General features: G+C 53.1%; 13 protein-coding genes across 13 annotated transcripts; 5 read left to right on the plus strand and 8 right to left on the minus strand.

Moving 5' to 3' along the window:
• Positions 1-49: 49 nt before the first annotated feature.
• Positions 50-539, plus strand: PHYSODRAFT_286529 (hypothetical protein). The gene has a single exon (XM_009532142.1). It carries the CDS (start codon positions 61-63, stop codon positions 466-468), a length of 408 nt encoding a protein of 135 aa, XP_009530437.1. The 5' UTR covers positions 50-60; the 3' UTR covers positions 469-539.
• PHYSODRAFT_546788 (hypothetical protein) lies at positions 529-1,403 on the minus strand (the record flags this gene model as incomplete). The annotated part of the gene is made up of 1 exon (XM_009532143.1): positions 529-1,403. The coding sequence occupies one exon, from the start codon at positions 1,401-1,403 to the stop codon at positions 699-701; it is 705 nt and encodes a 234-aa protein (XP_009530438.1). The 3' UTR covers positions 529-698.
• A 792-nt stretch (positions 1,404-2,195) lies between these two features.
• Positions 2,196-3,010, plus strand: PHYSODRAFT_546793 (hypothetical protein; the record flags this gene model as incomplete). Its single annotated transcript, XM_009532144.1, has 1 exon — positions 2,196-3,010. The coding sequence occupies one exon, from the start codon at positions 2,199-2,201 to the stop codon at positions 2,979-2,981; it is 783 nt and encodes a 260-aa protein (XP_009530439.1). The 3' UTR covers positions 2,982-3,010.
• Positions 3,011-3,185: 175 nt separating this feature from the next.
• On the plus strand, positions 3,186-5,122 carry PHYSODRAFT_351815 (hypothetical protein; the record flags this gene model as incomplete). The annotated part of the gene is made up of 1 exon (XM_009532145.1): positions 3,186-5,122. One exon carries the CDS (start codon positions 3,186-3,188, stop codon positions 5,100-5,102), a length of 1,917 nt encoding a protein of 638 aa, XP_009530440.1. The 3' UTR covers positions 5,103-5,122.
• Positions 5,123-5,432: 310 nt separating this feature from the next.
• Positions 5,433-6,360, minus strand: PHYSODRAFT_361148 (hypothetical protein; the record flags this gene model as incomplete). Its single annotated transcript, XM_009532146.1, has 3 exons — positions 5,433-5,825; positions 5,922-6,213; positions 6,286-6,360. 3 exons carry the CDS (start codon positions 6,358-6,360, stop codon positions 5,701-5,703), a joined length of 492 nt encoding a protein of 163 aa, XP_009530441.1. The 3' UTR covers positions 5,433-5,700.
• A 3,280-nt stretch (positions 6,361-9,640) lies between these two features.
• On the plus strand, positions 9,641-10,147 carry PHYSODRAFT_302798 (hypothetical protein; the record flags this gene model as incomplete). The annotated part of the gene is made up of 2 exons (XM_009532147.1): positions 9,641-9,912; positions 9,991-10,147. The coding sequence occupies 2 exons, from the start codon at positions 9,641-9,643 to the stop codon at positions 10,145-10,147; spliced, it is 429 nt and encodes a 142-aa protein (XP_009530442.1).
• A 2,575-nt stretch (positions 10,148-12,722) lies between these two features.
• PHYSODRAFT_354931 (hypothetical protein) lies at positions 12,723-14,057 on the plus strand. Its single transcript, XM_009532148.1, has 2 exons — positions 12,723-12,768; positions 12,928-14,057. Exons 1-2 carry the CDS (start codon positions 12,754-12,756, stop codon positions 13,903-13,905), a joined length of 993 nt encoding a protein of 330 aa, XP_009530443.1. The 5' UTR covers positions 12,723-12,753; the 3' UTR covers positions 13,906-14,057.
• A 73-nt stretch (positions 14,058-14,130) lies between these two features.
• On the minus strand, positions 14,131-14,733 carry PHYSODRAFT_512705 (hypothetical protein; the record flags this gene model as incomplete). The annotated part of the gene is made up of 1 exon (XM_009532149.1): positions 14,131-14,733. One exon carries the CDS (start codon positions 14,731-14,733, stop codon positions 14,131-14,133), a length of 603 nt encoding a protein of 200 aa, XP_009530444.1.
• Positions 14,734-15,067: 334 nt separating this feature from the next.
• Positions 15,068-15,667, minus strand: PHYSODRAFT_514680 (hypothetical protein; the record flags this gene model as incomplete). Its single annotated transcript, XM_009532150.1, has 1 exon — positions 15,068-15,667. One exon carries the CDS (start codon positions 15,665-15,667, stop codon positions 15,068-15,070), a length of 600 nt encoding a protein of 199 aa, XP_009530445.1.
• A 182-nt stretch (positions 15,668-15,849) lies between these two features.
• PHYSODRAFT_334845 (hypothetical protein) lies at positions 15,850-16,227 on the minus strand (the record flags this gene model as incomplete). The annotated part of the gene is made up of 1 exon (XM_009532151.1): positions 15,850-16,227. The coding sequence occupies one exon, from the start codon at positions 16,225-16,227 to the stop codon at positions 15,850-15,852; it is 378 nt and encodes a 125-aa protein (XP_009530446.1).
• A 555-nt stretch (positions 16,228-16,782) lies between these two features.
• Positions 16,783-17,244, minus strand: PHYSODRAFT_302803 (hypothetical protein; the record flags this gene model as incomplete). The annotated part of the gene is made up of 1 exon (XM_009532152.1): positions 16,783-17,244. One exon carries the CDS (start codon positions 17,242-17,244, stop codon positions 16,783-16,785), a length of 462 nt encoding a protein of 153 aa, XP_009530447.1.
• A 311-nt stretch (positions 17,245-17,555) lies between these two features.
• Positions 17,556-18,083, minus strand: PHYSODRAFT_514746 (hypothetical protein; the record flags this gene model as incomplete). The annotated part of the gene is made up of 1 exon (XM_009532153.1): positions 17,556-18,083. One exon carries the CDS (start codon positions 18,081-18,083, stop codon positions 17,556-17,558), a length of 528 nt encoding a protein of 175 aa, XP_009530448.1.
• Positions 18,084-19,377: 1,294 nt separating this feature from the next.
• PHYSODRAFT_286532 (hypothetical protein) lies at positions 19,378-20,151 on the minus strand. The gene has a single exon (XM_009532154.1). It carries the CDS (start codon positions 20,062-20,064, stop codon positions 19,534-19,536), a length of 531 nt encoding a protein of 176 aa, XP_009530449.1. The 5' UTR covers positions 20,065-20,151; the 3' UTR covers positions 19,378-19,533.
• Between the last annotated feature and the right edge of the window lie 835 nt (positions 20,152-20,986).

Here is a 20,986-nt window from a genome sequence, read left to right on the forward strand (position 1 = left end):
CCCCAGACTTGGGTGGAAGCGACGCCAGGCTTTAGTAGGCGAAATAGACTGAAGAAGAAGATGGACGACATGGAGTACGACGACGCGGGCCACGCCGGTATGGAGGACGAGGAGGTCCCGGAGGAGGAGCTGGAGGAGGAGGTCCCGGCCGACGACGTGTACGAGGGCGGCGACGACAACGGCAACGAGGAGAAGGTGCAGGTGCTGGACGAGTCGCACAAGCAGCCCAACGCGCACCGCATCACCACGCGCTACATGACCAAGTACGAGCGCGCCCGAGTGCTGGGCACGCGCGCGCTGCAGATCTCCATGAACGCACCGGTCATGGTGGACATCGAGGGCGAGACGGACCCGCTCAAGATCGCCATGAAGGAGCTGCGCGAGCGCAAGATCCCCATCATCATCCGCCGGTACCTGCCGGACAACTCGTTCGAGGACTGGAGCATCGACGAGCTCATCATCGAGTAGACAGGGAATAGAGCGGAGGGAGAAGAGCGTACGTACATACATACACAACACACACAACATCTTTTATACCGAACCGAACCGCTGTGTTGTTTGGAGTTTGTTTTGGATTTGGAGGGAAGATGGATTGACGGGGGTGAAAGGGAGTAATCGACGAGGAGTTAGTGCTGCAGTGACAGCTCTGCTACAGATGCGCTTGATAGTCGAAGTTTCCCGGCTGTCTGCTGCTGGCCTTAGTTGACGGTCGTCTGGTACGAGCAGGAGGTGCCGTAGTAGCCCGGGAAGCACTCGCACTCGCCCGACTCGTAGTTGCACTTGCCACGGCCGCCGCAGTCGCGTCCCTGAGTTTTGCCGTACGCAAGCAGCACGTCGTCGCCGCTGGGGCATTCCTTGAGAGAACAATCTGGCCCGCGGTAGCCTTGGTCGCAGTAGCAGCCCATGTGCTTGATGCCGTCCCAAGCAGCGTATGCGCCAATAACGTTGGCGCTGGGTAAGGTCCTAGAAGGGTTGTTGGCAATGATTGCCGCAAGAGTGAGGCAGATTCCGTGGTCGTTACAATTGTTGGGGCACTCCGTTCGCTCGCACGCCTTGCCTTCGTAACCTGGGAAGCACGTGCAGTGTCCCGTGCCGTAGTCGCACATGCCACGGTTGGAGCACTCGACCAAGCTATGCGCCGTGTTCGTTGCCGTGGGCACTTGGACCCACGCGTCACCGTAGGGGCACGTTCGCATCGAACAGTCGGCGCCCTTAAACGCTGGGTACTTGAGAGTTCCTGCCACGTTATTCTCCTGATCCTGCCGCTCGTAGCACGTGCACTTGTCATTCTTGCCGCACGTTCCCTGCGCATTGCATCCGTTGGGGCAGTAGGCATCCACGCCCCCGAGCAGCAGCGCCATCGCGCTCACGCAGAAGAGCGCCACCTTGGACGCGCCCAACATGGTCGAAGGAGCGTAACCTGTCTTGCTGGAGCTGTTGCAGCGGTCGGAGAGCTGTGGGCCTGGTGCGGTGTACGGAAGTGAACCGACGGAGCGCTGCTCGGCGTTCGACGCTACGCGAAAGATCCCATGTGGCTCTCCATCAACGGTCGCCGCGAGTCGCCGCTTTGCGTCCCTTCGTGCGAATTGATATCTTGGAAGTTGCAGCGGCGAAAATCTGCGACGTGGTGCAAATGTAGCTATTTCGGGAGAGTCCTATTTTCCACCAATCCTACTGCGTCCTTCCAACCAATGAGACATCGCCCAAGCAGCAATGCCTGTCACCCAAGAACGAGGCGAAGAAGCACGGGTATAGTGCTGCTCGTGCCCATGACGACGGCTAGAACCATGGCAAGCAAACCGGAGGTGGTGGAGGTCTTCGAGTGCGAGGGCAGCTTCTCGTTCCTGCGAGAAGAGCACCGCTTCACCTTCAGAGTCCACAGCGACAGCAGCCTCCACGTCGACGTCAAGCCTCTATGCGCGGCCAGTCAAGTAGACGCGATTGCAATCGGCCAGGAGCGTGTCGTTCGCGGAACCATTGAAGACATCGACGATGTAGAGGAGGAAGAAGAGGATCAGAGAACTACTGAGGCTATTGAGGAAGAAAATGCAGTCCAAGAGGGTGAGGAACCGGAAGCGGAGGATGGAGAAGAGGAACAAGAAGAAATTCCGGCCAAGCTGCTTGCATATGATGGACGAGCGCTGGTGGAGATGCCACCTGAAGGAGATATTGACGATACTCAACCCGTGTGCTACGTGATGCACTTCAAGATCGTGCAATGGGGACGTGGAGCGCAGGGAATGTGGTCGCAGATCGTCAAGTGCATCGCGCACCTCTCGAGCGAGTATGGAATGTCTGGGAGGTTTTCGGAGGTCGGAGAGGATCTGATTCACGCACAGGACTTCGCGTTGATGCCAGTATCCCACAGACTAGAGTCGTTGCACAGCCCGCTGCACCCGTTGACGCCTGGACGGTATGAACTGCGAGGCATCACCATCGCCGAGAACGCGTTCGTCTACGAATGCGCCGTGAACATCACATTGCAAGAGAACGGCATGATGTCCGGCACGTCTCGAGAGCTGCCATTCACACAGGAGTGCCCGCTTGCTGGCATGTGGACGCGAAGCGGATTGAACTACCTACTGCAGTACGAGATGCACGGCAACAAGCACACGTACATCTACTTTGGCACTCCGTTCCGCTCCGGGTTGCAGGGTACATGGCAGAACTCGGAGCTGCGAGCACTGGAAAACAATCTGGACGCGCGTGCAAGTCAAGCGGAGCGCGGGATCTTGGAGTTCCAGCTACTCAAGGCCGTTCGCGTTTGGAGCGAGGCATATCACAAAGACTACCCGGCGGCATTCCGGGAGTGCGTCAAGCTCTTGCTGCTCGCGTCTCATCGCGATGAGCTCCTGCCCAACCACTTGTGGAGCTCCATTGTATCCTACTGCGGGTACGACTGGTTCTGCAGCGACCTGCAGAAGTCGCTAGCACCTAACGAAGCCAAAGAGAGCGATATCGAGGCACTTCAAGTGCCATGAAAGCAATAAACTGTAGCCATGCCGATAAGACTCCAAGGGTGGTCTCATGACATGAAGCCCTAGACATGTAACATTGTTAGATGAGTCATGTAGCAGTTGTCAATTTCGTCCAATCGCTGAATTTATTTCAGTGTTTCAGCGAATCAGACGCGTCCATTCAGTCTTAGTCGCCATTGCGCCGTCCCATCCACTGAAGGGGCAATAATGGACACGTCGTGGTGCAGTGTGCAAGCCGCTAGCGCATTCCCCATGAAGATTGAGAACTCCTCCTCTCACGACCAAGTAGCCAATACGTCTACACTTCCATTGACCCCTCTAGATCGCGTGTACGATGGCTGTGTGGGCGGCGTTTTAGCCGAGAAGAGCCGCTTCCACTTGCGCATTGCGTCCAACGGTTCATTACACGGCGAAGTGCGGCGGAAGGCGCAGCGAGGTGCCAACTCCGACACTGTGACCAATAGGAAGAAGAGGAAGCTGCGGGTGATCGCCGACCATCCGGACGGCATTGTCATTGCCCATGTTATAGGCAACGCCCAGGTTGTTGCGGTGGAGGAGGCGGTGGTGTCGTCCTCGGCGTCGACTGTCAATTGTGACGGGAGCACAGCAGCCGCAGAGTATTGTTGTGCATTCGAAGTGACCAAGCGACTGAACCACGTTGATCGACACACTTTGACGTGCCATTTGCACGTCCCCGTAGCTCCTGACGCCCCAGCAGTAGGCAATTGGCGGTTCTTCAGTGCTCAAGACCAAGACAGACACCAGGCGGATCTCTCGTCATCGGCGTCGACTGCATCCACTAGTGATTCGAGTTCGGTAACAGGAGAAGAGACGGCGGAGCAGAAGGTGTTCCAGTTGCAACCGGTGCAATGGTATCAACGCCAGCAAGAAGCGGAGCAGGCGGAGAGAGAGGCCGCGATGTTGCAGTCGAGGCCACCGTCGCTATTGTACCCGTTGCGGCCTGGCAAGTACGAGTTTAAAGGCTTCACGACGTACGACACGCCGTCAGTAGCTGCTGCTGTTGTGCCGAGACAGAGGAATGGACGAAGAGGACGTCCTGTGATGACTATGGTGCGAGATGAATGTCTCGTGACGTTGCGCTTGCTGCCGGATGGTACACTGCGCGGCACTTCTCGCGAGGTGGTGCAGCCGCAGGTTTGCCCGTTGAAAGGACGCTGGCAGGCCAACCGCGTGGCGTATGTTTTGGAGTATCGTGTGCGTGAAGAGGTGGGGCACTTCCGCTACTCAGGAGCTGTGGTTATCGAAGAAGGCAGTGACAATGCCGCGAATGGAAGGAGAACCAAGGTCCAGCGCAAAGACAAAGCTGTTGGTAAAAGGCGAGAGACGCTCAGCGGCAAATGGAACAATGTGGATGAGGGTCACGCGGAGGGATACGAAGGCGGTCGAGGCGAGTTTGAGCTGGAGCTCGTGCGAGTAGATTTCACGCCCATCGCAATTAAAAAGGAGAAGATTGAGCCTGCTTTAGTCGACAGTGGCAGTCCTTCAGATCCTGCTCAAGGACTGCAAGAGCAGCAAATGACTGACCAATATACTGGCAGAAGTGCTGAAAACGCTATCGAGATTGACGACGACGACGATGCCATCCACGCCTTCACTACTGGTGAGTACGAGCTGTCTGGCTGTGCCACTGACGCTGAAGGCTACGAGTATGCGTTCGACCTGAAGCTGCAGCTGCGACCTGGTGGGAAGCTCTTCGGTCAGAGCAAGGAGCGCATATTCCAGCAAACGAGTCCGATCTTCGGCATATGGAACTCTCGAGAGATCAAGTACCGTCAGCAGTACGTCGTGAAGCACGAGGTGGGGGTGTACACGTACACGGCTATCATGAGCCGTGATGGCGCTGTGGTGCAGGGAACCTGGGTTAACGACGAGAAGGATTCTGCGTCAGCACCAAGTGAGCACGGCACCTTTGCGCTGATTCTGGTGCAGTCTAGAAGGCAGTGGAGCACCTTGAGCCACGCCTACTATCCGCCACGATTCCGCCGCAGTGTGCTTGCTATTCTCATGGCGTCTGCTAGAACACACAAACTCCCTATTGAGCACTGGACCCACATCTTCGCGTTCTGCAGCGAGTCGTGGTTCACGCCGCCGGTGATTGAGTAATATATACACGAAGCTGCAGTACTTACTTGCATCTGGGCTTTGGCTAACTCAACCGCGAGCGGATAGCGTCAGTTGATGCTCACTTCAACTTGACCCTTTCATTTTCTACCAGTCGCTGCTTGACTTCTTCGTATTTTTGACAAATCAGAAGGAAGAATTCCCGTACACGCGGCACAATGCTATGCTAGCAGAATGCAACGTCGTGAGTAGCGCCGTCGGAATGACAGTGCATATCTGCATGGGCATGCTGCCAACAACAACTAATCTAAGACCATTGCTGACCATACGCAACCGCACTGCCTCGCTCGCTTCTCCATGCAATTATGTTATCTCTTTTCTCACGCAAAAGAAAACTTTTAAGGGGCGAGAGACTCGCTCTGCTGCTTGCTTACTTGGACGAGAAAGCCGTCAAAAAGCTGTTCCTGTGCTCTTCGTAGCTTCTGCACCACTGCAACTCTGCAACGCTAGCAGCTCGACGCGCGCGTTCCATTCCATACTGCAATCCTGCGCGTGTCATTTCGCTTATCCCTCTGACTCCGACACAGCACAGCCTCGACCCAGCAACAAGCAAGCAAGCCACGAAGCCTTGTCTCGACACTTAGCCCATGAAGTTGAAGACCACGAGGAAGAGGATGATGTTGCAGAAGAGGTAGTCCGCGAAGGCGCGCTGCTCGGTGCGGTCGCCGAAGTTGTTCTCGGGGTTGATCTGCATCCGCAGCGACACTGGCAGGCGGCAACAAGACAGCAATTCCGTTAGTCAACCATAGGTAGAGCACCGCTTCGACGGCAGGTAGAGTATTTGAAGGTGGGGGGACGCACCAGCAAGCACGAAGACGCCGACGGTGCACACGAAGCCGGCCAGGAACGAGTTGAAGGGGAAGTTGCCCACCAGCAGGCAATAGATAAATTGGAGCACGCCCGTGGCCAGCACGTAGGCTAGGAAGCCGTCGATGAGCTTGATCTTCTTGGGCGTGGTCTTGTCGTACTTGGCGCAGAAGTCGCCCAGGATGGAGCCCACGCCCGCGTCCGCCGTCGTCGCTCCGGTCTTTTTGGCCATGGCTGTGTACGTGTCTGTATCTGTACTGTGTCTACGCTCGATAGAGGACCACGCCTGGTCGTGGGAACAAGCTATAGCGTTAGCGACAGGCAGCGGCAGTGGCGATGGGGATGGCAATGGACCTACCCGGTGGACTTTCAGTTCGAAGATAGCGACGGACAACTGACGCGCGTCGCCAAAGATTTGTGTGGTGTACACCATCGCGGCGCTGATGGCATACTCAGATCAAGATGAAATTGTGTCCAATGTGAGGGCACAAATCCAAAATTGTATAATAAGCACTCAAATCACTTTTTTTGCAAAAAAAATGTATCAGCTTTTTGGTGAAATAAAAAAAACAAGAAGAAACATTTACTACAAAATCTCACTTACATGAATTTTTATAAAAGGATATTAAAATACCATTTTTATCGAACTGTAAGTTAGCTTCGAATATCGTGTTTTTACTCAGGTTAAGCAATTTCAATACACTCGAAATGCCTCCTACTGTCATCAAGAATGTGGCTGGCTTGGGTCATGCTGGCAAGATGACAGGTTGTGTCATTTTCGCTAAAAAGACCGAAAATACCGACTTTTGTGTGTCTTATCAGATACTATCCAGCCAATGAAATAAATCGAAAATATTTACAATAATGTTGCATTGTTTCAATATAAAAAAGTCTACCAAGCCATATGAATAATGAAACGGCCAATTCCTTACAATTTTAAAACTTTAGTTTTTATTATTATATGCGATACTAATATCATCACATGATTGTTGGTTAATATTCAGGGTATATTAGACGGTAAACGCATTAATTTTACGCATATTATTAAGGTTCAGTGTAGTATTTACCTATCTTAACAATCTACGAAATACAGTTTTCGGTATTGAAATAACAATGCTTTAATGCTACTGATGACAAGCCCAAGAATTTACATTCGCACATAAATGAGGCCTGCATCGGGTAACAGTGTAGAAATAAATGCAAACTCTAGAGGGATTAAACCCTGGTCAAACTCGTACGACCGGCCCTGTTCTCGCTTGTTAAAGGTCAAATCGGATCTGTCGCTTCGTGGACAATGGCATGGACCGGAAATACCCACACAGTAAGTATATACGCATTCATGCTTACGTTTTCACGAATTGTAAGTATATTTAGGTTGAACCTGACATCGCTCAGCTGCGCGGTTAAATGCGGCATACATGACCCGGTCATTTTTATTTCAGATGACAAAATGCATGAAGCGGAACAATGTTGAAGAGCTGGATACTGGAAATCAAGCAATTCACCTATCAGGCCTTGGAGCGGATTAGACTGAGCAAGGACGATCGTGGTGCGCTGAGCAAAATAATGCACATCAGCGCACACATAATGGTAACATGACCAAGCAGACAGCGAATCATGGAGCAATCGCTAACCAATTTGTCACCGATCCATTCCGTGAGCTGGCCGAACGAGACCATATATACGCCATAACCGAAGAATCAATGACTCAACTTGTCTCGAATTCCCTTCACCAAGTAGGTGGATGAATTGCTGTTAACTTGGCGCAGATTCTCTCCGCCACATCTCGGGCAGTCTTGAATTTGTGTCGAGCTCCAACCTTCCCACTGAACGCCTTGCTGTGGCCACGTGTGAGCGTGACCGTCAGCCTGGCGCGAATTCTCTCTGCGACGTCTCTTGGGGTCATGAGTTTGCGTCTTGGCTCAGGTTGTGCAGGCATAGCCGAGCGGTAGCAACGTAGGGTAGCTCGAGTGTGCATGCTCTTAGCTTCTGCTTTCTCATGCGGAGCTTGGGCGCCAACCTGGCGCGTTTCCCATCGCCGTAGGCGTCGTTCTTAAGCTTTAGCACGTGCGACATTGCTCCACTCCGCGTAATGATCAATTACGAATGAATGGTGTGTCGGCTCTGCGTAATGAAAAATTACGAATGAACGGTGGGCGTAATGACCAATTACGAACGCCATCGAATTTGAACGGTCGGCTCTGGCGTTTCACTTTCACAATCTCCATTCGCAAACTTTTGTACAGGGCCAGATACATTTTTTCCAGACTTTTACTATTGCCTTGGTTTACCCAAGTTAAACAAATACTTTAAAACCTTAATTTGATTTCTTTACCCGTAACTTAGCTGCTTCGATGGTTTACCGACCTTATTAAAAAATTACACTTTAATGTAGCTACAAAAGATCTTGATTATAGGATAACTTTTATAACGCTTTACGCTTATGACATCTTAAAGAAATTTAAAAAATTTAAATTGTCTTTTAAATATAGTTGTTTTACTCAATTAAGCTATCTCAATGCACCTAAAATGTCTTCTATTATGTCATGAAGAATGTGCCACATGGCCTGAGTCCCAATTTTGCAAAAAAAGAAAAAAGAGACCGGAATATATAAGACGCTAGGTAGCGCTTATATTGAAGAAACTTTTAGTGATTTTACATCGTTTGAGTAGTATTACTAGAGAAATAATTTGATAAATGTACAACCAATACATGGTAATTTTAACTATTTTTATACGGTTAACATTGCGACGTGCTTGGTTAATCTACACAACAATAATGTTGTGGAAAAATCTACAATTGATTTTTATCTTTACTTACGAAAGGTTCCGTGTAGTTTGCCATCGATTTCACAGATCCATAAAAGGTCTAGAAACACTACGGTAAAGACTTGCTATGAATTGTACTCTAAGTATACACTTTTTGAAATTTTTGATCTGTTTTGATATTAAGTTTAGATAACCCAATGTTTTGGGGGCTATTTGGTTCAACGTACGCGGAATTAAATCATGCAGTCGAATATATCCAAGGCCAAGTATCGATATTAGTTATTATCGAAATGCAGTCTGAAAGTTTTAGCTAATATCGCTCAATATTCAGAGAATTACAACAAAAAATCTCACTGGGTCTAAAATCTTGACACGAAAAACCAAGTTATCTTTATCTGCACCAGCGACGATTGGCCTAGGAATGAACGTGTCGTAGCCATAAAGACAAACTTACGTTGGTGTTATTTTTTTTACCGAAAACGGAGTACAAATAGTGAAGTTATTTTTGTTTCCTGAAATATGAAATGGCGAAAGTACGGTGAATTAATGTACGAGAGGGCCTCTAAGTTCTTGTGTAGCGCAATGTGTTTCCTACAAAGCGAGGTTTAACCTCCTGTTATGCTGACATTCTCGCGATAATCCAATTTACTGACGTCTGATTGGCTAATATAGAATTACGTGGAACCTCAATGTCGATAGTAAGCTGGACCAGAGAAGTACGAACTAAACATGTGGTGTTTATTGCTCCTGTCTATCCATAAGCAAACAGATCGGTGTTATACCTGTCGATAGCAGACAGAAATAGCCTCGTGACTTCGACAAAAACTTGAGCTTGGGTCGACGAGAGGGGTTAACTGTGCGATGTTATTCCGCGAGCGTCGGAAATATTTTGTTTGTACCAAACTTCGGTTTTGGCTTAAATTGGATGGACAAACAAGGTCCAAATGTCCGTCATTCAGGTTTTCAACGAGGTAGTGCATGAATTGCTCTGCACCGGCGAGCTGGTGAACCTGAAGCTGATCAAGAGCAAGACCAGCCACCAAGTCGCTGTCCAAGGGCTAACCACCTCGCAGGTACGTTCCAGTGAAGAGACCCTGGATATGCTCACTCGAGCAATCGGTCGCCACAACACTGCGATGACGACGAAGAATCAGACATCGTCGCGCTCACACTTCATTTTCGTGGTGCGAGTTGTGAGGTCGCTACGAGGTCTCGGGTAAGCGACTTGGGAAAACAAACCAAGAACATCATCGTCAAAAACGTCGAGATGCTATTCTAACTCTGCAACGCATAGCGGTGATGCCTTCAATAAAATCGGAGCCTTGCGCCTTTGCCATGCCTTCCTGAAAAAAGAACCGAAAGCCCAAGCACAAAATGCAGAATTGGATCGACTGCCAAGAGGTCTATGGACTGCATATCCCCCGCCCCGGCTTTTATCTATAGATTTGTAGGTTTAATTATATCAAGGTTGATCAGCAGTAAATTTTTATGTTTTCGATTTACCTCCAAAGCAAAATAGATTCTATAAAAAAGTTATGAATCACGCAAATCCCTCCATCCACACAGACACACACAACAAAAAGTCTGTATATATTCTAAATACAATAAAACGCTACTCCCCGTAGAGGAAAATGGAAATCTTTTTCAAACCGGTAGAGTGGTTATCAAAGGTACACGACTAAGCTCTGGCGACGGCAGCAGCCCCTTTGCCAGCGCCGTTGAGAACGGGTATGGCGGATACAATCGTGGAGCGCGTCCACCGGCAGCTACGGGAGCGAGACCAAGTCAGACAGCCACATGACGAAGATGAAGGCACTGATAAGGGTGAGCGGTGTAACATAATTTCGAAAAGAAAAGGAACAGGTTTTGAACGGATATTGAAGTGCGAGGGAAGAATGAACGACAGCATATTTTTCTGTGAATAAGGTAAAAACAAATTAAGAACTTTAAATGCCTATATTTGCAAAACGTATTACCGTGAAAATCAACTTGTATCCGACGTAACCGGGTGTCGATCAGTTTAGTATTGTGGTTAACTCATCGATACTATTTTACCGTTCCGTATAAAAGCGCAGCTGGCTCGAAAATGCTGTCATCTTTTAAAAATAAGATGTCTCGAAAATGCCCCGTTTTGTCCTTATCGACGCCGCAAATGCCGACTTTTGTCATGGCTATTTTGTGGCATGCATATCTTAGTTTTATCTTTTAAAAAAACAGTCTGGCTTAATGTTTACTTGAAGTTTGTACAGTGATTTGAGTATTCGAGTCATATAACATTTTTACACTAAATATAGTAAATTTTCTTTATTATGTCATACCAATACCGTCAAAATTCGTTGTAAAATGTCATCAAGAATGTCCGAAAAGGCCGACTTCTGTCATGCCTAAACCCGGTAAAATGCCAGGTTTTGTCATTTTTGCAAAAAAAGGCCGACGTTTGTCGTGTGCTTTTTCTGTCAAATACGGTATAATTGTTTTTGTGACAATAAAACCAAAATTGTTTTTAAATCACTTGTTCTGCTAAACTTAAACTTCTGGTACAGTTGTCGCTCACTGTGAATATAGAAACGAAACGATCCAAGTGCAAAACGGCATTGCTTTTTTATAGTATCTGTAAGTGTAAAACAACTGTCGGCCTTCGCCTCATGGATTTCGCAGCAGCGACATTAATCTTTTCTCCCCATCGGTAGGACGAGTAAGATGCAGAGCGTACGGGCAGGATCATCTTTAGAAATAAAAGTTGGTGAAGATATGCATCGGTGACCGTTCTGCAGTCGACCGCGTGAAAGAAGAGATAGCAAGGGGTATGAACTGTTTCTCCTCGTTGAATTTGACTTCATAAAGATGTCATAGATGTAGATAGAAACATGGTATCGAACAAAATCAAGAATTCGCCAAATTTAGATTTATCGCCTTTAACGTCCTGAAAGCTAGTATGTAGCATATGAACGTCTCACATAGACTCTACATAGAGTAGCTGGGCCCTCCGGTAGCCTAGAACCCTGGTCAATGCGCTTCAATGCCACCGAAATAGTGATTTTCTCATTATTTGTGAGTCGCCTTTGATCGCCAATAACTAATCAACAAAGCGAGCTTGAGTGCTCGAACGAAACAACAACAAACCCTTTCATTAGTTCGTATGCGCGTATAAAGAGAAGAGCAGTGTGGAGTTCATAATTGCAGTTTGTTCTGTGAGTACCCGCTATTTGGTAATCGGTGACGATAATTAGGGCTTGTGGTGCCCGATTGACGGTGAAATACCAAAACTCCGACGCACCAACAGTACTTTTTCAAAAATAAAATGGCTAACTGTTCTAACTACAATGGATACTACCGTGACAAACTACTAAAAGAACCTTGGAGGTCTCCTGGGTGCCTTCACCTCAGTAGATCGCCTCACAAATGTGCTCATTGTAGTATCCTCGCTTACCTTCACCTTCACTTTGACTTTTCTTTGGTATCCACATGTCGCTCTGTACAATAGTTCATATAAACAACTAATCTATGCGCGCGTACGGGTAAGATTGTACCCATGCCACCCGTACGCTTTCGACCTGGGGAGAAAAGATTCAATAAATAAAGAAAAGTACAATCCGACTCAACCCAGAACAGATATAATAACCATAATAAGGAATCCTAGCTTCGATAATTTCAAAAACACCGCAAGATCAAGCATTCCTGTATATTCCCATCATTTAGCCGAAATTTCAGTGAAATTAACTGACTTTTGAGGAATTCTTTCTGGTCGATCGGCCTGTTTTTGTGCGGCTGCTTGGGCGGTCTCCCAATCAGATTGGACTTTGATGTTGGGTAAAGCTCCCGTCGGGTGCGTCCGACGTGCGGCGCCGCGTCCTAGTTTAGGCGGCTTTGTAGCTTCTTACGCCAGGATTTTCATGACTTTCCGTCACGTTTCGGCTTGAAATGACGGAAAGTCATGAAAATCCTAAACTAGGCCTCTAGGGGGCCACCTTGAAAGTGGCCCGGCCTCGGCCGGCGTGGCCGTCATTCCGCAAGATCCGCCCCACGCTAATCTAGCCGCTCCCCCTCCTTCTTCACCATGCTCGCTCGACAGGTACGCTGCTCCATCCCCATAGACGCCCGTACACGCCGGCGTCTCCGCTATCTTTTGAGCCGTCGCGCCGCAAGATACGCGCTCTGCAGCGCACACACCGGCCCATTTCCCCTCGTTATGGATCTAATCTAACGGATCATTCATTGCGCTCGCATGTAGATCATCCGCCGCGTCGCCACGCAGACCCCGCGCAGCGCGGCCATGTCCACGCTGGTGGTGGCCGAGCACAACCAGGCCCAGATCTCGGGCGCCACGCTGGCCACCGTGACGGCCGCCTCGCAGATCGGCGGAGACATCACGCTGCTGGTGCTGGGCAGCCAGGCCGGCCCCGCCGCCGAGGCCGCCACCAAGGTGGCCGGCGTCAAGAACGTGCTGCACGCCGCCGACCCCAAGTACGACCACCTGGTGGCCGAGGAGGTGGCCGAGCTGCTGGTGGCCGCGCAGAAGGCTGAGAACTACTCGCACGTGCTGGCCCCGAGCTCCAACGCGTCCAAGAACTACCTGCCGCGCGCCGGCGCCAAGCTGGACGTGGCCCCCATCTCGGACATCCTGGCCGTGGCCGACAAGGACACGTTCTTCCGCCCCACGTACGCTGGCAACGCCATCGCGCAGGTCAAGTCCAAGGACGCCGTCAAGCTCATCACGGTGCGCCCCACGGGCTTCGAGAAGGCCGCGGCCGAGGGCGGCAGCGCCTCCGTGAGCCCGGCCCCGGAGGCCCCCACCGTGGGCAAGACCAGCTTCGTCTCGGAGGAGGTGAGCAAGTCGGAGCGCCCCGACCTGGCCTCGGCCCGCGTCGTCATCTCCGGCGGCCGCGGCCTCAAGAGCGGCGAGAATTTCGAGATGCTCTACAAGCTGGCCGACAAGCTGGGCGGCGCTGTGGGCGCCTCGCGCGCGGCCGTGGACGCGGGCTTCGTGCCCAACGAGCTGCAGGTCGGACAGACCGGCAAGGTCGTGGCCCCCGAGCTGTACGTGGCCGCCGGTATCTCCGGCGCCATCCAGCACTTGGCCGGCATGAAGGACAGCAAGACCATCGTGGCCATCAACAAGGACGAGGAGGCTCCCATCTTCCAGGTGGCCGACTACGGCCTCGTGGGCGACCTCTTCGACGCCGTGCCCGAGCTCACCGAGAAGATCTAAACTGGTTTGCGCTAGATCTAATGCGCCTGGCTTGCTGCACTCCTAAAGTTGAAGCAGGATGCGAGGTTTAGAGCCGAGTGACGCAAGCAGAAATCCGACAGGCCGCACAGCCCATATTCATCGCAATAGTGAGTGCTATTCGTCCGTTATCCCCTGCCTGGCTTCCCTCTTGTTTTGGTCTTGCTGTGTCTTGTGTTTCTGCCCAGGGGACGATCGCTGAAGTTATTAAGGCCGAGTCTGTGCCGGTTGTGCGGTGACAATTGGCACGGGAGTGGCCCCACCGTGATACGCTCCAGGCTCTTCTTGCTCGTCGCGACCAGCTCGATCCGTGCTTCGGCGCTGCGCATCGCGACGTTCTTCACGGTCTTCGTTGCTCTTGCCGATCAGCACGGTCAAGAAGAACAGCAAAGCGGACAGAAATGTCATCGCTATCGCGAGGTACAATTCTCCGCAGTGCACGAATCGCCCGTAGCCCCGACGACAGTGCAGACTGATGTTCGACAGCAGCAGAATGAGGTTCGACACGATGAGGCAGATCAGCAGCACCAAGTCCGCAATCTTCTCGCAGTAGATCACCGGGTTAACGCAGAGGCGAAGCCACTCGACGAAGATCAGGAAGGCGAACGCGTACACGAACGCCAAGAAGTTGATAATCCTTGCGAAGTTCATGGCGCCGCTTGTCACGACCACGGCGACAGAGCGACCCCCACCAGTGCCTTGGTACGACACGCCGGCGGTCTGAAGCGCAATGTAAGCCACCAACGAGGTGGCAAACTGGAGGAACCGGAGCAGCACCCGCGTCCAGAACAGGCAGATGCGACTTCCCATCGATCTTCCCTCCGCCATCTTCCGATGAACAACTTTGCTGTTCTTCTTGGGGCTTTGATGCTTTCTTGAAAATGAATTGGGACTCGAGCTGCAACCGCGTCCAATTTCCTGAGAATGTTCCTGATCTGCGACCCGGGCCAGGTCCAGTTGAGTGTGGAAAATGTTTTCTTTTTCATGTTCTCAAGTCATGAAAGCCAATGGAGAAGCATATTCCAAAACTCTTCATAAGCAAAACTCTTCAATTCCGCTGAAATGCGTCAAAATTGAACTAACGTTAACTGCCTACGTGTCCTTAGGCCTCGAATACTCGTCTCCATGTTATCACGGCAGCAACTTACACACGGGTGGATGCATCTTTCGGTGTCCCCGCCCCCGTTGGGGTGGCTTCCCCGTGGTAGTCCCCACCCGCGCCCTCGTTGTGGTGCCCTCCCGCGTCACCGTCGGAATCGCTGTTGGCTCGCCCCTGACGGCGCGGGCCCATGGAGCTCTCGCAGCAGTCGAACAGGAAGGTGACGAAGTACGAGAACGACGCGAGGAACGTGAACACCACCGCGGTCTTCAACTCGTTGCAGCGCAGCATGTAGCTGTACACGGAGCAGTTGGCCACGTAGTCCGACACAACCAGCACGATTCCAGCCACAACCAGCATGGCTGCGAGGATGAGATCGATGAGCGGCTCGACGAAGCGTGGCGTCGGTCGCGGGTAGAACCGCATCACCTCGACCACCAGGAGGAAGAACAGCCCCACCAGCATTCCCGTGTAGGTGACGAGCGTCGTGTACGTCGCCGCTCGACTGCCCAGCATGCTCGAGTACCCGTAGTACGAGGCCCCCACGAAGGCGCGCGACACCGTGGCCAGCGCCACCAGTGACAAGGCGAAGTCGAAGAACCGGAGCAGCGACCGCGAACAGCGCATCATATCTCCACGCGCCATGTTTCAACTGGAATTCTTCGTCTTCTTCTTGGCTTGCTCGGCGTTTTGGGGAATGACCAGAGTGAGCGGAGAACAAATTGAGGGAGTTCCTTGCATCCGGGACGGGGTCACGCTCGCGACATGGCGCCTATGTCGTTAGCATGGTCGAACTGGATGAGGAGTTTTAACGGTTTGGTTGTGCCTTATACTACGGCAATGGGTGGGAGTGGCGTTAACATCGTTGGCGTTGGCGAGCACACGCTGTCGAAGGGGGACACGAGGCTGGTCAGCACCATCGGCGACTGCGGTAAGCTCGCGTTCGTGTCGCCGATTGATTGTCTTGACTCTTCTCGTATCGGTGACAATGGCGGCAGCTTGGAGGCGGGTGTCGGCCTTGTGAGGTGGTACGGTGTCGATGAACTGGTGACGCCTATGGATGTGAGGGTGGCGATCTCGCTGACAGCCATTTGGGCGGTTGGTTCATTGGGCGGCTTGGGGAATATCACCGGGTAGTACTTCAACGCTAGGATGAGCAGCAGCATTACCACGGCGCATGTGATGATGACCTCGAGCTGTAGCATGTTTGCTCTCAAGGGTTAGAATGGAAGTGATCTGGGTCAGAGCATCAGAACTTCGGTGTAGTGTAGCAGCGGCGCTGAGGAGCTCCGATGGGGAGGATGCGCGACTATCCCATGATGGAGCTTGCAGCTTGCTGTGGGTTGCGAGGAGCTGGACGGATGTGGCGCTACGTGGCGCCTGAAGACAGAAAGTATTCGGGATAGAGCAGTTTGCGCGCCTGCCTGCAGCCTTATAGAGGTCTATGCGGACACCTGCAACGCTGGAATGCCTCGGCTCAACTCAAGGGCATGTCTGTACAGTACATCAGACACTGGCCTTGTTGGTGTCCTCCAAATGCTTTCGTGCTTGTGTTCTGAATTTCAAGACGCATCGAAGTCCACACATGATCCCATCCGAGGCACGGCGGCGTGGGTGCTGGTTCAGTTCGCCGTTCGCATTGGAATTGCCACCGCCTTTCCAGCAGCTACGCTGAGTTGAGTCAACATCGAGAGCGACGGCGAGTTGAAGTGAATAACAATTCATTGATGCTCTGCTCAACAATCTTTCCCACCTTCTACTCAAACCAAGCGTCCGAAGGGCCTTATCGCTATCACCGGGGGATGAACTGGTGGGATCACGACAGGAGAGTGCGGCAGTCGCTCCTCGCCTCGTATTGTTCGCTTGGGCGGACTGCAGCCCGTTCGAATGGGGGACACGAGGCTGGTCATGACTCTGGGGGATCGTGGTGGCCGCTCAATCACGTGAAGTGCCGGGTGCGTTGCAGCTTTGGGGGTGTCAAGGCTGAACGGTGAATGAACTTTGGAGCTCGGCGTGGGCCACGACATGTGGTACGGCTCGGGAGACATGATGCCGCCGCCCACCTCGAGATCGATGCGTTCTCTCTCCTTCTCCTGCTCCTGGCGGCTGCAGAGCGAGCGGAAGGCCTCGTAGAGTCCCCGCGCGAACTTGAACATGAGCGCGAGCACCAAGACGCTCGCAATGACGGGGATGACGACTGCGAGGACCATCGCGACGGCCATGCCACTGACGCTCGTTCAGTTGACTCCGAGCGCTCGAAAGTCGGAATGAGTGAATGAATCGACTGGCGGCGGTTGCGGAGAAGGCTCCAAGTCTCATTTGGTGAACCCAGCGCGCTGCCCACATCCGCATCTAGTGGCGCCGCTCCATACAACGAGGATGATGTTACGCTGGACGTTCGCCGTTTCGATGCTTGCCTGTGGTTAGTGACGCTCAATTCGAAGCCAACTCCAGCTCTTTTGAGGCTACGAAGGCGTTTGACATTGAATTGAGGAGCGCTAATACATTATGCAGTTGACTGTCCCTGGACTGTCTACACCTTGGCGCCGGGCGAGTTGACCCCTTCGATCGGAGACAGTGCGCCGGTGGGCGTCATTTCGAGGTGATACTGGCCGGGCACTTCTGTCGGGCCGGACGGTTCCTTGCTCGTCGTGAGGATCGACAGCGTCAACGTCGCGATGAAGCCGAACACGGCGAGGAACGTGAAGGCGACCGAGGCCTTGAGGTTGTGGCAGTGCCACACCAGCTCGCAGTACTCGAGGTAGTCGGACGCAGCGAGGCAGATGCCGCCGATGAGCAGCACGAAGGCGAGCACAGCGTCGATCCCCTGCTCGACGCGCGTCGACAGTCGAGTGGAGAAGTTGAAGATCTCCACGGCCCCGACGAACCACAGAGTGTACAGCATACCGGTGTAGTTCATGAGCAGCACGAAGTTGGACGAGTGGAAGGTGATGCCCCCCGCGGCGACGAAGGCCAAGCCCAGCAGACAACACAGGAGCTGCGCGCATCGGAGTGCCAGGTTGGCTCTGGCCACGTTCGCTCCGGTCAGCAGAGCGATCATGATACTGAGTAGATACTAGAAGTCCTTGATACACTTGGGCTCTTGAGTCGAAAAGCGCGAATGAACGGAACGTGACTGGGGATCAGCAGACAACTGCGGTAATATCGCCGCAACGCCAAGTGGGTGCCCAACCATGCGACTTTGCGGCGCAACAACTGCAACCAGCTTCAGAAGAACTAGCAAGTCGTCTGGCCACCGCCCAGGGATTCCTGGAAGACATTTCGAGTGCATGTTCTGGTTGCAGCTGGTGCGTGAAAATGTATGGAAGGCGGGTAGAGCGCTCGCCATCTGAACTCTTCGTTACGTGAGTGTGAGCAGGAGAGTGAAGCTCGTTTCAAAGTGTCCGCTGCTCGAGCAACGGAATAGGGAGGAGAATTGATATTGACATGTGGGGTGCTTCAACTCGGTCTTATATCGCTAGACTTTGAAGCTTGGTTCGTCACGATTGCCTATAGGCGACGGTGGTGGGGCGACGGGTGTGGATTCTACGTAGTAGACCTCTGGAGCTTCTGTCGCTGCGTGGGCGGCGTCTTGAACCGTAGTGAGGCACGTCAACGCCAGCGACGCGAGGAAGAAGGCCATCCCTACGAACGTGAAGGCCAAAGCGGCCTTGAGGGTGCCGCAGTGCACGTTGAAGTGGCCGTAGATCGTGCTCTTGGAGACGTCGCTCGAGTCGCCCAGCAGGACGCCAGCGGCGAGCATCAAGAGCGCGAGCGCGGCGTCCACCGCCTGCTCCATCCGCGCCGTCAATCGGTTCGCGATGTGCAGCGTCTCGACGACTAGGGTGCACCACAGCGCGTACAGCATGGCCGTGTAGCTCCAGGTGTAGACGAAGATGGATACACTGCTATAGAGGCCGTAGTAGACCCCCACGAGAGCGTCACGAGGATCATCGCAGTCAGGCAGCTCACGAACTGCAGCGCGCGCAGCGAGACCCGCAGCGTCCGCAGCGTGGAGGGCAACACCAGCATTGTACCCGGGCTTGAACGTGGGGCGTGGAGGGGGGTGGGGCGCCGCTATTTTCTACGGGGCAGCTGCGAAAACGCTTTGCGGTCCGGGTGCAAGTTGAAGTTGCCTCGACGCTGATTGGCTAATTTTACGGCTTGTGTACACTTTGTGTAAAGTCGTGCGGCCGCACTTCAACGTGCACTGTACTACAGTACAGTGACTGTAGCCAGCGGGCAAGACAATGGGTTAACCACAGAGAGAGAGAACTCGGTGTGGAGGAAGGAAGGCCCACCTCCATGGAGCTGTGCCTGTAGTAGAACACACTAAGGCACTAGAGAACAAAGCAGAGCAAAGTAATACTAACTTGGAATTGCATTCACTAGAAACTTGGGTACGGCAGTGAAGGCTGCGTCTCCGAATACACACGGCTGGAGGGGCGTCACCCTCGCCCTCCCCCTTGCAGGCAGATGATGAAGAAGAATAACGTCATGCTGCTGGCGGCTTACACCTTGGCGGCGGGTCCGTCGCCGTGGGTGCCGATGGGCGAGAGCGCGCCCGACGTGGGCGTGACGTTCTGGTGGTAGGGCACGGGCTCCTCGACCTGCACCTCTCCGGCCAGGCCCTGCGACGAGCCCGTGGCGGCCACGAACGTGAGGCCGAGCGACACGAGGAACAGGAACATAGCGATGAAGTCGAAGGCCGTGGCCGCCTTGAGGTTGTGGCAGTGCCAGCCGTAGCCGCAGTTGCTCGTGTAGTCCGAGGCGGCCAGGCAGATGCCGGCCACCAGCAGCGCCAGCGCCAGCGCGGCGTCCGTGGCCTGCTCCAGGCGCAGCGCCGGGCGGTTGGCGACGTGGAACACCTCGACGGCCACCACGTACCACAGCGTGTAGAGCATGCCCGTGTAGCCCATGAGCAGCACGAACGTGCTCGAGTGGGTCGCGTTGCCGCCGTAGAAGCCCGCGGCCGCGAACGACATGGCCAGCAGGCTGCACACGAACTGCAGGCCGCGCAGGCCCAGGCGCAGGTACGCCATGTTGGTCGGGGACGTGGCGCCGATCGGCATTGTGAACAGTAGAGCTGTGACTTGGATTGGCTTGGAGAGTGTTGGTCTTGCTGCGGACTGCCCAGATTCGAGAATGGCTCGCTCCCGTCGAGTTGGCACTGCCAAGAGAGTGTTGGACAATACGCGACACGCCGTTGTGTACCCAAGAAAAATGCGCTAAAAAGTCGCCAAAAAGCGACTTATGGCGGCGCCTCTCCCCTGACTTTGGACGGCAACTTGTGTGTGAGCCCCGATGGCGTGGCGGGCGGCTGTTGCTGTCTGTCATCTACTGCGGCGCTGTGCGGCCGCCCGCCGTCGAGATGAAGCTAGGTTGGCGGCGTTGCGGGCTGGATTCCAGCGGCGTTAAGCAATGCCGGACTGTCCTGGAGTCAAGCCTGTGCTGCTGGATGCAAGCTGCGGTCGTGCAGTGGGCCGTTGTCGGAAGGCGGGGAGCAGAGAGGAGAAGGCGGGCGCACCCAAAGTTGCCTAACTCGAGCAGTGGAGGATCGCGACACGAAAGCCACGCGCTTTGCAGCTGGAAAATCCACCGCGTTGTGCGGCCGAGCCAGCTGGTGCTTACAACAAGAGACTTATCTGGCCATGGAGAGCACCGGCAAGACGTTGCTGCCGAACGTCGCGGTCTGTACGCCTCATTTCTAGAAGGTCTTCACTTTGAGAGATCAAAAGCAGCAAGTTCTCTGACCTTGTGTCTCAAAATGATCTGCGAGCAATAAATTGCCATGGCAATTGCCTCTCAAGGTACTCGCGCCGCATCTGCTACATGGAAGCAGACTGCTTGGCGTCGCAGAAGCCCACACATCGTTGGACACTCATGAGCGCGGGCATCGATGCCCGGCTTGCTCAATAGCTACACTTGTAAACATACCGACCCTCATCATGCTGAGCATTTCGG

This window comes from Phytophthora sojae (assembly GCF_000149755.1).
Source record: "Phytophthora sojae unplaced genomic scaffold PHYSOscaffold_6, whole genome shotgun sequence".
NCBI lineage: Eukaryota > Oomycota > Peronosporomycetes > Peronosporales > Peronosporaceae > Phytophthora > Phytophthora sojae.